Source organism: Loxodonta africana, chromosome 7, assembly GCF_030014295.1.
Source record: "Loxodonta africana isolate mLoxAfr1 chromosome 7, mLoxAfr1.hap2, whole genome shotgun sequence".
Lineage (NCBI taxonomy): Eukaryota > Metazoa > Chordata > Mammalia > Proboscidea > Elephantidae > Loxodonta > Loxodonta africana.
In genome coordinates, this window is record NC_087348.1 from 59,679,979 (window position 1) to 59,693,702 (window position 13,724).

At 41.5% G+C, this 13,724-nt stretch overlaps 1 protein-coding gene across 1 annotated transcript; it reads right to left on the reverse strand.

Annotated features, from left to right (window-relative positions):
- Nucleotides 1-8,609: 8,609 nt before the first annotated feature.
- LOC100654030 (zinc finger protein 133-like) lies at nucleotides 8,610-10,547 on the reverse strand. The gene has a single exon (XM_064289446.1). The coding sequence runs from the start codon at nucleotides 10,545-10,547 to the stop codon at nucleotides 8,610-8,612; it is 1,938 nt and encodes a 645-aa protein (XP_064145516.1).
- Between the last annotated feature and the right edge of the window lie 3,177 nt (nucleotides 10,548-13,724).

The following is a 13,724-nucleotide window of genomic DNA, read 5'->3' on the forward strand; positions in this document are numbered from 1 at the left end:
GGCGGATTTAAGTCTAAAGTCTATTTTGTCAGAAATTAATATTGCTACTCCTCTTCTTTTTTGCTTATTGTTTGCTTGATATACTTTTTTCCATCCTTTGAGTTTTAGTTTGTTTGTGTCTCTAAGTCTAAGGTGTGTCTCTTGTAGGCAGCATATAGATGGATCGTGTTTTTTTATCCAGTCCGTGACTCTCTGTCTCTTTATTGGTGCATTTAGTCCATTTACATTCAGCGTAATTATAGATAAGTAAGTTTTTAGTGCTGTCATTTTGATGCCTTTTTATGTGTGTTGTTGGCCATTTCATTTTTCCACATGCTTTTTTGTGCTGAGACGTTTTTCTTAGTAGCTTGTGAGATCCTCATTTTCATAATGTTTAACTTTGTGTTTATTGAGTCGTTACGTTTTTCTTGGCTTTTTTCTTGAGTTATGGAATTGATATTCCTTTTTGTGGTTACCTTTTTATTTACCCCTATTTTTCTAAGTAAAACCCTAACTTGTATCCTTCTATTTCGCCTTGTATCACTCTCCATCTGGCAGTTCAATGCCTCCTATATTTAGTCCCTCTTTTTGATTATTTTGATCGTTTAGCTATTGATTTCCATGATTTCCTGTTGTATGTATTATTTTGTTTATTTATTTATTTTTTAGAATTAGTCTTAATTTGTTTGTTTTTGTGCTTTCCCTGTTTGAGTTGCGTTGATATCAGGACGTTCTGTTTTGTGTCTTTGTATTGTGCTGGTACCTGATATTATTGGTCATCAGGCCAAACAATCTCCTTTAGCATTTCTTGCAGTCTTGGTTTAGTTTTTGCAAATTCTCTAAACTTGTGTTTATCTGTAAATATCTTAATTTCTCCTTCATATTTCAGAGAGAGTTTTGCTGGATATATGATCCTTGGTTGGCAGTTTTTCTCGTTTAGTGCTCTGTATATGTCGTCCCATTCCCTTCTTGCCTGCATGGTTTCTGCTGAGTAGTCTGAACTTATTCTTATTGATTCTCCCTTGAAGGAAACCTTTCTTTTCTCCCTGGCTGCTTTTAAAATTTTCTGTTTGTCTTTGGTTTTGGCAAGTTTGATGATGATATGTCTTGGTGTTTTTCTTTTTGGATCAATCTTAAATGGGGTTCGATGAGCATCTTGGATAGATATCCTTTCTTCTTTCATGATGTCAGGGAAGTTTTGTGTCAGGAGTTCTTCAACTATTTTCTCTGTGTTTTCTGTCCCCCCTCCCTGTTCTGGGACTCCAATCACTCGCAAGTTATCCTTCTTGATAGAGTCCCACATGATTCTTAGGGTTTCTTCATTTTTTTTAATTCTTTTATCTGATTTTTTTCCAGCTATGTTGGTGTTGTTTCCCTGGTCCTCCAGAAGTCCCAGTCTACATTCTAATTGCTCGAGTCTGCTCCTCTGACTTTCTATTGCGTTGTCAAATTCTGTAATTTTATTGTTAATCTTTTGGATTTCTACATGCTGTCTCTCTATGGATTCTTGCAACTTGTTAATTTTTCCACTATGTTCTTGAATAATCTTTTTGAGTTCTTCAACAGTTTTATCAGTGTGTTCCTTGGCTTTTTCTGCAGTTATCCTAATTTCATTCGTGATATCTTTAAGCATTTTGTAAATTAGTTTTTTATATTCTGTATCTGATAATTCCAGGATTGTATCTTCATTTGGGAAAGATTTTGATTCTTTTGTTTGGGGGGTTGGAGAAGCTGTCATGGTCTGTTTCTTTATGTGGTTTGATATGGACTGCTGTCTCCGAGCCATCACTGGGAAACTAGATTTCCCCAGTAGTCAGCTAAAAAAAAATGCAGTCAGATCCCTATCTGAATTCTCTCTCTGGCTCCGGGTATTCGGATGTTAATGGGGTCGCCTGGGGAGGGTGGGGGAGGGATCTGAGAGCTAGGAGTGTAGCACCACAGAATATAGAGCTGAACACCACGTTCACGCTCCGCCCCCGTTTGCCAAAATCCGGGCTGGACGGGTCCCTGGCTAGGACACTGCTTTCCTTGCTCGAAAACCAGTCCCTTCCTCCTGGGGACTTCCTCCGGTGCGCGGCACCGCTCGTGGGCACTGGGTGGGCGTTTCCCGCACGAACGGGTGGGCCCGCCCCCAGGGTCTATTCAGGCGATTATAATTAGATCCCGCGGTCACGCCCCGCTTGTGCGCGCGCCCAAATCCCAGCGGGATGACTTCCGGGTTGAGACGCTGCTTTCCCTGTTCGGGAACCAGTCACTTCCTCCCCGGGACTTCTCCTTCCGGAGCGCCACACCTCTCGCGCGAACTGGGTTGCGTCACCTGCACGGCCAGGTGGGCCCGCCCCCTGGGTCAATTCAGGGCAATAAAAATGGACTCCGTGCTCACGCCCCGCTCGTGCGCGCGCCCAAGCCCCAGCAGGACGGAACCCCGTCTGGGACGCTAGTTTCTGCGCTTCGGGACCAATCAGTTCCTCCGCACGGCCAGGTGGGCCCGCCCCCTGGGTCAATTCAGGGCAATAAAAATGGACTCCGCGCTCACGGCCCGCTCGTGCGCGCGCCCAAGCCCCAGCAGGGCGGCACTTTGGGATGCTACTTTCTGCGCTTTGGGACCAATCAGTTCCTCCCGGGGACTTCTCCTTCCAGTGTGCCGCACCTCTCGCGCAAACTGGGAGGGCGTCACTCGCACGACCAGGTGTTCCCGCCCTCTGGGTCAATTCAGGGTAATAAAAATGGACCCCGCGCTCATGCCCCGCCCGCGCGCGCGCGCGCGTGCCCAGATCGCAGCGGAATGGCTCCCCGTCTGGGATGCTGCTTTCCCTGTTTTGAGACCAGACACCTCCGGGGATTTCTCCCTCTGGTGTGCCGTGCCACACGCGCGGACTGGGTGCGCGTCCTCCCGCACGAACGCGTGGGCCCCGCCCTGGGGTCACTCCAGGGAAACACAGCTGACCCCCCCCCCCCCGCGCGCGCCCCGTCGGCTTCTCGCCTAACTCCCGGCGGACAGCAGGGCACCCCAGCTGGGACGCTGTTCTCCCCCCTCTCAGATCAGTCACTGCCTCCCGGGTGTTTCTCCCTCCGGCTGCGCCCCTACGCCGCCCGCGCCAACCTGCTAGGCTTCCTCCCGGGATGGGTTCGGGGGGGAAGGGGTGGGCCCCCTTTCTGTGCCGTCTGCCCCCCTGGGCTCTGCCCCAGATCGAGCTCCGAAGGTCACCTGCCTGGTGCGCTGGCTCCTAGTTCTGAAAACAGTCGCTGTCTGCCCGTATTTGTTCGTCCTCCGTCTCTAAGTCTGTGCTTGTTGTTCAGAGTTCATAGATTGTTATGTATGTGATCGATTCCCTTGTTTTTCCGAGTCTTTGTTGCAAGAGGGATCCGCGGGAGCGTCCACCTAGTCCGCCATCTTGGCCCCCTCTCTCTGATGTGTTTTTAAAACTAGAGACATCCTCATAAAAAATAACGACTTCCTTAATCAGCAAATGTCCTGCATTTGGACCCATTGTTTCCGTCCTGTCTCCTAAATTGCCTAATTGCATTTGAAAACATCCTAATGCTGAAAGCATTTGTACTAGAGGTATGATGAAAAATCAAAATCTCTAATCAAATTGTCAGAAATGTTCCACAAATATTAATACTAAGGGCTGTGACAATAGTTGATCTGTTTAAAATCTACACCAAGAGATTCATGGCACCAACATTTGGCACATACCGTTGTCAGCCAGAGTGCAATCTAAAATCCAGGCACAATCTCCCAATTAAGGTGGCTAATGTTTGCTTATAAAAATCACAGTGAAAAGTGCTGTTGGCTGAATGGTAACTGTGTACAGAATGTGCCCGGTGGGGTTTTCAGTTTCCTGCCAGCACAGTACAGTGTTCCCCCCCACCATACCCCAATGGCTTTTGTTAATCTGCAAGGGACTCCACAGGTATATTAGAGAACAGTAGCCATTTTCCAAAATGAACTTTAATGAAAACTGGCAGGTGTTTGCTTTTAATTAAAGGCCAATATGTCCTGGACAGCAGATGCCCAAATTTCTTCAGAGAGCACCTGGTACATAAATATATTTAAATGTTATCCTTGCTGTTACTTTTATGGCAAGTGACGCTTGCCTTCCCCAGAGTGCACCCTGCGCTGTGGCCGTTACCTCATTCATCTTCACAGCATGGTGAGCAGGTACCAGCTACTATTATTCTGGTTCTGCAATGCAAATGGCAAAACAGGAACTCTGAGAGGTTATACGACTTGCTCAGTCATAAAATGACCCGAAGCTGTAGCCACGCCCTGGACCTATTAGGTTTCTTATTTAAATGAAGGAGACCAGTTAAGTCGGGGACAAAAGAGGGTAAGGGTTTTTTTTTTTTGCTTATCATAATTCTAGTTTAAGTAATGTCATTTAATCTTAATAACGCTGTCCACAGACGAGAAAAAATTTAAATTTTTAGAGGTAGCACCATTGGTTTTGTTTTTTAGTGTTGTCCAAGATCGTGAAGCAAATTAAAAGGCAGAGCCAGAATTTGAACCAAGCCAACTCCTATGACTCTTCCCACTGCCTTTTGAAGGTTCAACTTTACTACTACAACAGTTTGTCTTTATCTGCCATGGGGATGCACATAAACAGCAATTATGACTCAAGAGCTGGCTGCTAACCAAAAGGTCAGCCATTCAAATCCACCAGGTGCTCCTTGGAAACCGCATGGGGCAATTTTACTCTGTCCTATAGAGTTGCTCTGAGTCCGGATCGACTCGACAGCAACAGGTTTGGTTTTTTGGTTTTTACCTGGGCTGAAGAAAGTTAGGGAAGTAACAGGTAATTGAATCCATCAATATCCAAATCGATTTGTATTCACTGAGTCAGAAAGGCAGCTGGCTTTAATCATTCTAAGCACTTTCCTGTGAACTTCTTATGTTGTACTTCCTTGCTTGAAGTTGACAGAGAATCTTGTCCCTTATCTCAGGTTTTATAGATGGGGAATCTATTGAAACATTTATCTAAGGACCAAGTGCCAAGGAAAAAAACCTCCTATCCAGATTCTTTCTGCTTTTGCTAGAACACAGAGAAAAGTCTGAAAATGAGATAGTATGACAGACCTACTACCCATTTCTCATGTACACATTTCCAGGTTAACCTGGCCTCTCTTTTCACATTTTATTTCTGATAGCCAATGCAGCCAGGGGCTGCTTAGCCATTATCAAACAAAGTCTTAAATGATAGCACTGGGTGTGGCTCCATTAGCAGCTCCTCAGATCTAGCAGAACCTGCCCCTCCTGTCCATTGTCCTCAAAGCCTGGGTATAACTCAAGCCAGTCAAACCCAGTTTATTAGCCCACAAGACAACCTATGTAGTTCATAATGTTTGTATGTACTTCCTAGCGACAGACAGTATAAAAGGTTCTGCTTCCCTTTGTTCCAGGAGCTTTATTTAGGTAATGCACCTTGCTCCTTGCCTGCACCTGTGATAAACAATTTTCCTCCCTTCTCATCTTGGTGTGTCTTTATTGACTAGAAGCCACACCAAGCACTACCTAGTTTGGGTAACATTTCTAATTCCAAATAATAGAATCATAAGGCAGTATGCATGTGAGCTTGGGCAGAGATCCTAGACAGATCCAACATTATACTAATTAAATTATAATATAAAAGGTATAGGAATATGGCCTTGTGCATTTGCTGTTACATTTAGCACCAACTGTTTACGAGGTTAGGTATTCTTAAAAAGACTCATATTAAATCATGTCTTGTGGTGAGTATGTGTATGAAATGACAAGTAAAATACCTTAATAGCTTCAAAAAGTTTTATTAGGGTATTTAAAAAAATTTAAAAGTTCATGCTACTTCCCTAAAAAAGAGAAAAAATAGATAATTTTTTATAAGCCCAAACTAATAAATGTTTGTTTATACTAACACAGTGGGCTAAGATTGATATCAAAGAATACTAGAAAAGGAGCACAAATCATACTTTCCAAAAATATTTCGATCTTCTTATTATATTCATTGCAGGGCTGTTTCAGTTAAAAAACATGAATTCTTTCTTTCCTTGGACATTTTATCCATTTTAATTCCCATACTAGTGTATCAGACCTGGTCCTTCCATTGTTTTTCATCTAATTTAATATGAGAATACTGATTAATGAAAATAGGTCCAACAAATATTTGATGACTTTTTGATGGTATTGTTCCTTTGTAATTAAAATCACAAAAACTAAAATATTATATTTACCAAATTAGGGAATAAGATTGGTCCAAATCCATTTAAAGAGAGAGGGAGATTGGAAACCAGAAGTTTCTTGTTAGATGTAGAAGGTATAATTTTATTTTACTTAAGAAAAAGACAACTACTGAGGCAGATTTCTAAAAGAAAGTAAATATCCGACTTGAAATTAGTAAATAAAAACAATTCTAAATGAGAAAAACAGAAGCATAATATCGGCTTCTGAAGAGAGTGGCAAGATTGAGATGAGTTAGTGTAATTTTTATTTAGAGCTCAAAATTCGAGAAACAAATTTTAGATTTAGTGCCCTTTCATAATATGATTGAATAGATTAGGGTTTGGTGGCTGATTTTCCAAGTTCCGTAGAATGAGGAGATGAATAACTTTAAAAGCAATGCCTTTCTTCTGATGTCAATTTTCGGTTCATTGAAATCAAATCACTTGTTTGCATTTCCATTAAAGTTATTTGAGAAGAGATGGAGGAAATATGACAGCTAATTTCCCTGCAACTGCAGGCCTGGAAAAAAAAAATTCAGATATTGCATATTTCAATATGAGTACTTATATTGGGTTCTCTTCTTAGAGTTGTCATTTGAAATATTCTACCAGTTTTCTTAGAAATTCCTTAGAATTATTATCATAATTGACTTAAAGCCCTTGTTGCTGCTATCGATAACTGGGTTATCTGCTGGCTTGCTTGTATTATTTTATTTTGACTATGGGTTATGTATATATATATTCTTTTTTTTTTGCATTCCTGATAAACATTTAATTGCATTCAAACATTGTGTATAAAAGAACAGTTGGAGACTAAGATATTAATATTTTGCAGAGTGCAAGCCCTTTCCTCTGTCTGGCAGAGTGTGAGATGATCATTCCGATTTCTGCTGGAGGTGAACTGGGGTAATGTTGTACCTTTAATTAAATTGTATCTGTGATTAGTTCAACTACCAACAGTCCCCAACATGGCAGGAGCTATTTGCTTGCTTGCTTCTTTCCTTCCTTTATTTTTTATTTCTTGATTTTTTTTTTTTAGTATAATTTCAAACTTAGAGGAAAGGGCAAGAAATGTATAATTCACTCTTATACATCTTAACTGGATTTACCAATGGTTTATTTTGTTCCATTTGTTGTATCTCTGTCCCTCTCTTTCCCTCTCTGGAAAAACATGTATGTTTATATATACATTGTGTTTTCTATGAAAAATTTGAGGGCATACTTGCTTTCTGAACAATTTGAGAATATATTAGAGTCAATGTGTCCTTTTACTCCTAAAAACACCAGTGCATATTCCTAAGAGCAAGAACATTCTTAACTTACGTGACCATACTACAGTGATCAAAATTAGGAAGTTTAAGAATGCTAAAATACTAACATCTAATTCATAGTTAATATTTTATCTTTCTCGATTGGCTCCAATAATATATTTTTCCTGCCCATTATCCAATCCTGTACCAAGTATTGTATTTAACAATCATATTTCTGTAGCCTCCTTTAATCTGGAATATTTAAGAAGCCATTTTTTGTCTTTCTTGGTCTTGATATTTTTGAAGAGCACAGCCAGTTATTTTTCAGAATATTTCTCAGTTTAGGTTTGTGTAATGAATTCTCATGATAAGATTTAGGTTACACATTTTTCGGCAGGAATATCAAAGAAGTGACATGGGGTCCTTTTTAACGAAGCCTATAAGGAGGCATATGACGCCAGCTTGATCCAATATTGCTGGTTAACTTTGTTAAGGGAGTGTATGCCAAGGTGGTTCACTGTAAAGTTACTATTTGCCCTGTGTAATTGTGTTAGTTTGAGTCCACTGAGAAAGAAGACAAGCTTAGATGTGCAAGAGATTTATTGGGGAAACTATCTTTGAGGGAAGATGAGAAAGGAGTCAGAGAAGGCCAGAAGTGCCAGCAGGCCTAAATGTGAAGAGGAAGGGTGGGAAGGCAGGTTGGGTAGGAAGGCTCTGAGACTGCAGAGCAATTCTATGACAGATTCGACCAGCCTAGTGGGGAGTTAGCCATTGGAGTTCTGGAGCGAATGTTTCCCTTACAGGATTCAAATCTTCTAGGGCTGGATAATTCTTTGCTTTCAGAAGCTGTCCTGTGTATTGCAGAATTCTTATCAGAATTCATGGTCTCTACCCACGAGATGCCAAAAACAGCTTCCCAGTTGTGACAATCAAACCCATCTCTAGACCTAGCCAAATATTTGGGGTGGGGGGGGGCAAAAAATCATCCCTAGTTAAGAGCCACTACTCTATACCTGTAGTTCTCCCCTGTCCTCTAGTGTATGGTGATGGTCAACAAATTTCTGAAGCCCGACCCTTGCACACATGAGATTCCCCACTAAAGTTCTCTTTGGTACTTAATGAGATACATGTGACTTATCACTTAAGCTTTGCGTACGTACATTCCCTGCTCATAAGATTTCTCTATAACAAGTGTGTCCTCTGGTGTATAATAAGGTGTGACTTCAGCCTAAAGCTTTCCCCGCACTTGTTGCAAACATAAGACTTTTCCCCAGAGTGTGTTCTCTCATGTGTGCTGAGTGTTGCCTTATCGCTAAAAGCACGCTCACATTCCCTGCATACATAAGGCTTCTCCCCTGAATGTGTCCTCTGATGCCTTAAGAGGGCTGATTTCTGGCTAAAGCCTCGCCCACACTCCCTGCACACAAATGGCTTCTCCCTTGAGTGCGCCATCTTGTGCCTGACTAGATTTGCCTTCTGGCTAAAGCCATGGCCACATTCCGTGCAAATGTAAGCCTTCTCCCCAGAGTGTGTTCTCTGATGACTGATGAGGTGTGACTTCTGTCGAAAGCCTCGCTTACATTCTCTGCACACAAAAGGCTTCTCACCTGAGTGTGTCCTCTGATGTGTAGTGAGAGTTGACTTATGTCTAAAGCCTCGTCCACATTCTCTGCACACATAAGGTTTCTCTCCTGAGTGTGTCCTCTGGTGTGTAAGGAGAGCTGACTTAACATTAAACCCTCGTCCACACTCCTCACACATATATGGGTTTTCCCTTGAGTGTGTCCTCTGGTGTGTGGTAAGATTTGACTTATCACTAAATCCCCTCCCACATTGTCGACACACAAAAGGCTTCTCTCCTGAGTGAGTCCTCTTGTGTTTAATGAGATACGATTTCTGGCTAAAACTTCGGCCACATTCACTGCACAAATGAGCATTCTCCCCTGAATGAATCCGCTGGTGTTTGCTGAGAGCTGATTTATCTCTAAAGAGTCGTCCACAGTCCCTACATACATATGGCTTCTCCCATGAGTGGGTTCTCTGGTGTGTGATAAGATTTGACTTATCTCTAAAGCCTCGCTCACACTCACTGCACACAAAGGGCTTCTCCCGTGAATGTGTCCGAAGGTGTCTGATGAGTGTTGACTTCTGACTAAAACTTCTCCCACACTCCTCACATGCAAAGGGCTTCTCCCCAGAGTGTGCCGTCTTATGTGTGACTAGATTTGACTTCTGGCTAAAAGCTTGTCCACATTCCATGCACAGGTAAGGCTTCTCCCCCGTGTGTGACCTCTTGTGTGTGATGAGAGCTGATGTGTAGCTAAAGGCCCGGCTGCACTCATTGCAAACATAGGGCTTTTCACCTGAGTGAGTCCTCTGATGAGTGAAGCAGACTGATTTCTGGTTAATGCCTAGCTCACAATTTCCACAACTGACTGCTTTAAATCCTGAGATTTCTACCCACTTTAATACTTTGTCTGTTTCCACAGAGTTTGCCTTCTCTGCAGGGCTGAGCTTCATTTCCATCACTGTGTTGCCTTCCCTAGATCTTATTAACTGTCCTTTGGGTGGGTTGGAGAAGGTGCTTGAAGTCACCATCTCCCTTGTACTGCCAAACAAGGATCTGGAGTCACTTTCTCTGACTTGACCTTCCATTTTGTCATTCCAGAAGTTTTGATCAGAAAGTCTTTGCTGCTGCTGCTTCTGACCCACTGAGCAGGGATCTGCTAACTGGAGAGCTCCTACAAACAAGCCTGGGTGGATTTGAAGGTGATGATCACAGAGCACATGTTGGCATAATTGTTGACTGCAGAAAGTTTGAGGGGAGAAGGAATAGGGTTGAATTTCTGGCTTTGGGTCTGCTAAACAGGGGCTGGGCAGATGTTCCCTCTCCTTTATCCAGGGCTCTTCTCCCTGTTCCAGTAGAATGACAAGTGTTGGTTTGGAAAATGGAATTCCCATAGAGACCAGGTTCCTGTAGTTTTCCAGCATCACATCCCTATATAGGGTCCTCTGCTCAGGGCTCAACAGCCTCCACTCCTCCTGGGTGAAGTCCACAGCCACATCACTGAATAATACAAATGCCTCCTTTTTCCTTCCTCTCAGAAGCCACATGGCCATACTTCTGGTCTCCTGAATTTTCTTTGAGAAAGAAAAGGTTTTAGAAGGCAGGTCTGAGAAAGATGAGAAACGTGAAGTTGTCTGGGAGAAATAACCTTCCCATGAGCTGAGTGGGACCTGCTCTCCAGATACCGGTGTGTGCGTGCGTGTGTGTGTGTAAGAGAAAGAGAATTGCTTGAGCAGGGTGGTTGCAGAGGACATCTGTACAGCACAGTCCTGTCATAGAGAAAAGGCCCAGAAAAGAAAGCCAGATCATCTGTGGTTCAACCCCAAGCTGTGCCCTGGTCAGGGGCCCCAGATCTCCAGTAGTTGGGTGAGAGTTTCACACTAATAATGTGGACTCAGATAATAGGGGGGCAGGTGGGAAGGCCTCTGAGTGCCCACAGGAGAGCACTTGCACAAAGCAGTAGGCAGAGTGGGGCTCTAAGTTCCAGCTCTACCTCACCCAGCCTTGGCTCCTCTGTGGGTTGAGGTCATACCTGTGCAACTCTTGGATGCCACTGCTTGTCACCAATCTGGGGGCTAAAGCTGTTGGGAAAGTGGTTGGGGAGCTTGTTCAGCAACTGTCAAGGGTGACAGCTCAGGGGTACCCTGCTGTATCATCTATCTTTCTTTTAGGAGTTATGTAATCTTAACTTTTACCTTTAGGTCTATGATCCATCTCAAATTATTTTTTGCATGTTGTGTATGATAGAGGTCAAATTCCTTTTTCTCCATATGTATATCCATTTATTTTAGCATTGATTAAAAAGACTTTTCATTTCCTGTTGAATTGCCTTGGCACTTCTGTTGAAATCAATGGATTATGTAAGCGTGCGTATGTTTCTCCACTCCATTTTATCTCTGCTCTTTTCTGCTGTCCTTTAAATGTTGTCTGTATTTGAGTCAGATGGCTTGGCTGCAGCTCCAGATATGTTTGGTTCACCTTTGGATGCAATTCCACATGGTCCTGGAACACAAGTGCTTGAAGAATGCCTAAGGCTAGGTGATATCTCTGTTGTTACTCCATGATAGGCCCATTGGAGTCAGAACTAGGCAGTGGCCCCTAGGATGGAAGTGGCTGCTGCTCTCTCCTCTTCTCTAAAGAGTCGTTCCTCTCTGGAATTCAGTTTATTTATTTTCCTTGTATTCACCACTCTTCTCTGTCTCCATAGAAGGATATGATTTTTCAAAATTTTATTTTGTCCATTTTTCTTGTTATCATTGGAACAAATGTCTTCTCTGTCTTTTTATAATCTGGCAGCTGAAGTATCCCTGGTAGGGTAGAAAAATAAAAAGTAAGTTTAGAATGGTTCATTAAATAGAACCATTGTATTTTTAATCATTGTGCTACCAATTCATTTCTCTTTGCCTTATCATGGCCTTCACAAATTGGCTAGTTTTTGTCCTCAGCCATTAAAGTTTCCTCTTATACCTTTAGAATTGCCTAATCTTTAATTTTAGCAACAGAATCAAATGCCATAGCTTTAGGATCCTTTTATGAATAAGAAAAAAAAAAAATGTACAACAATGTAAGTCCAATTCTTCAAGAAAGAGCCACTCAAAAATGAGTCACCTTAGTTATTTTTCTTTTCCCCTCATTATTATTTTACTGTTGAATATATTATCCAAAATGGCTTCTCAATGACCCTTGAAAAAGTCCTTTTCAGCAGAGGCCAAGGGACACAAAAGGACAGAGTTTGTGTCTCAATTTTAAAGGACCATGCTACATATCATTTAAAGAGAAAAGAGAAGAATGAAATATTATGAAGTACGAAAATAAGACTTTTTTTTTGTAAAGTAAGCTCAAGAAATTCTTTCTGTTAGTTTAAGTCATGTGATGTGATTTAAAATGATGACTCAAGAGGCTAACAAAATTAATATTTAATTTGGACCTAACACAGGTTATTGATTTATAAGCAAGCCTCAGCCTTGGAGTCTTGATAACGACAGCTGGACAAGGCCAGTCAACCATGGTTTACCGTATGTACAGATTGTTTGAAACAGCTTTTCTCTTTTTTATGATTATTGATTGTGGTATTTCTACTGTGTTTCAAGGCATGAAAATAAAATGAATAAACAGATAATCCGAAGGAGGAAAAGAGTCTCCTTGTGTGCATTCTCTATTTTTTAATTATTTACCATGGATATAGGAGCCCTGGTGGTGCAATGGTTAAGTGTTCAGTTGCTAACCAGAAAGTTCACAGGGTTCCAACCCACCAGCCACTTCCTGGGAGAAAAGACCTGGCGATCTGCTCCTGTAAAGATTACAGCCTAGGAAACCCTATGGGGCAGTTCTACTCAGCCCTACAGAGTTGCTATAAGTCAGAATTGACTTGAAGGCGCACAACACCACCACACCCATGGTTACACAGCCTTTACAATGTTTCAGAATTCAGAATACACAGAGAGAATATTTAAATTATAATATCCTTCACACTAAGGAGTATGATTAAATATTTATAATAAAGAAATTTCTTTGTATTCCACATAGGGCCAGCCAGAATGCAGTCCAGAGAACGCCAAATACAAGAGAAAACCTCTTAATAATCTAATGCTTGCTCTAGGACTCCTATTGGAAATATAAATTTGACAAAGTTAAATAAAGAAGAGATAATATGCATCCATGATAATAAACTGCTAACATTTTTAGAATTCAGAAACGTAGAAATTGGAGGTTTAAGGTACCAAGCTTACTTTAAACAGCACTGAACTCTTACGATATATAATTAATGGCAAGTTAAAATACCTTTATAGAAAATCAAGGATAAACAAACAAGCAAAAACCTCAATTTCTGAGAGCTTCATAAAATTGATACAAATTTAGCTTAACCAAGATTATTCTCAAAATACCAGTGTTACCCAAGTTACAAATCAGAAGAGGGAAATAAAGGTGAAGCTGTGCTCCGATAAGTTTGAGAATTATTTGGTTCATCTCACGCATATTTCTTTATAGAAGTCTTCTCAGATATTTCGGAATGCTTGTGTTCACACTGAAGCTCCAAGAAAGGATTACGTGATGTAGTGTTAACTAAAATTATTTGACTATGGAATCCACTTTCCAAGAATACCTTATGGAACTATTGTTCTTTAAAAAAAAAAAAAGAAAACACTTTGGAAAACTCTGGCCTAATTTCAATAAAACTTCTGTTATTTTCAAAGCATTGCAAGAAATGAAGTTCCTATTGCCCAAAAAGA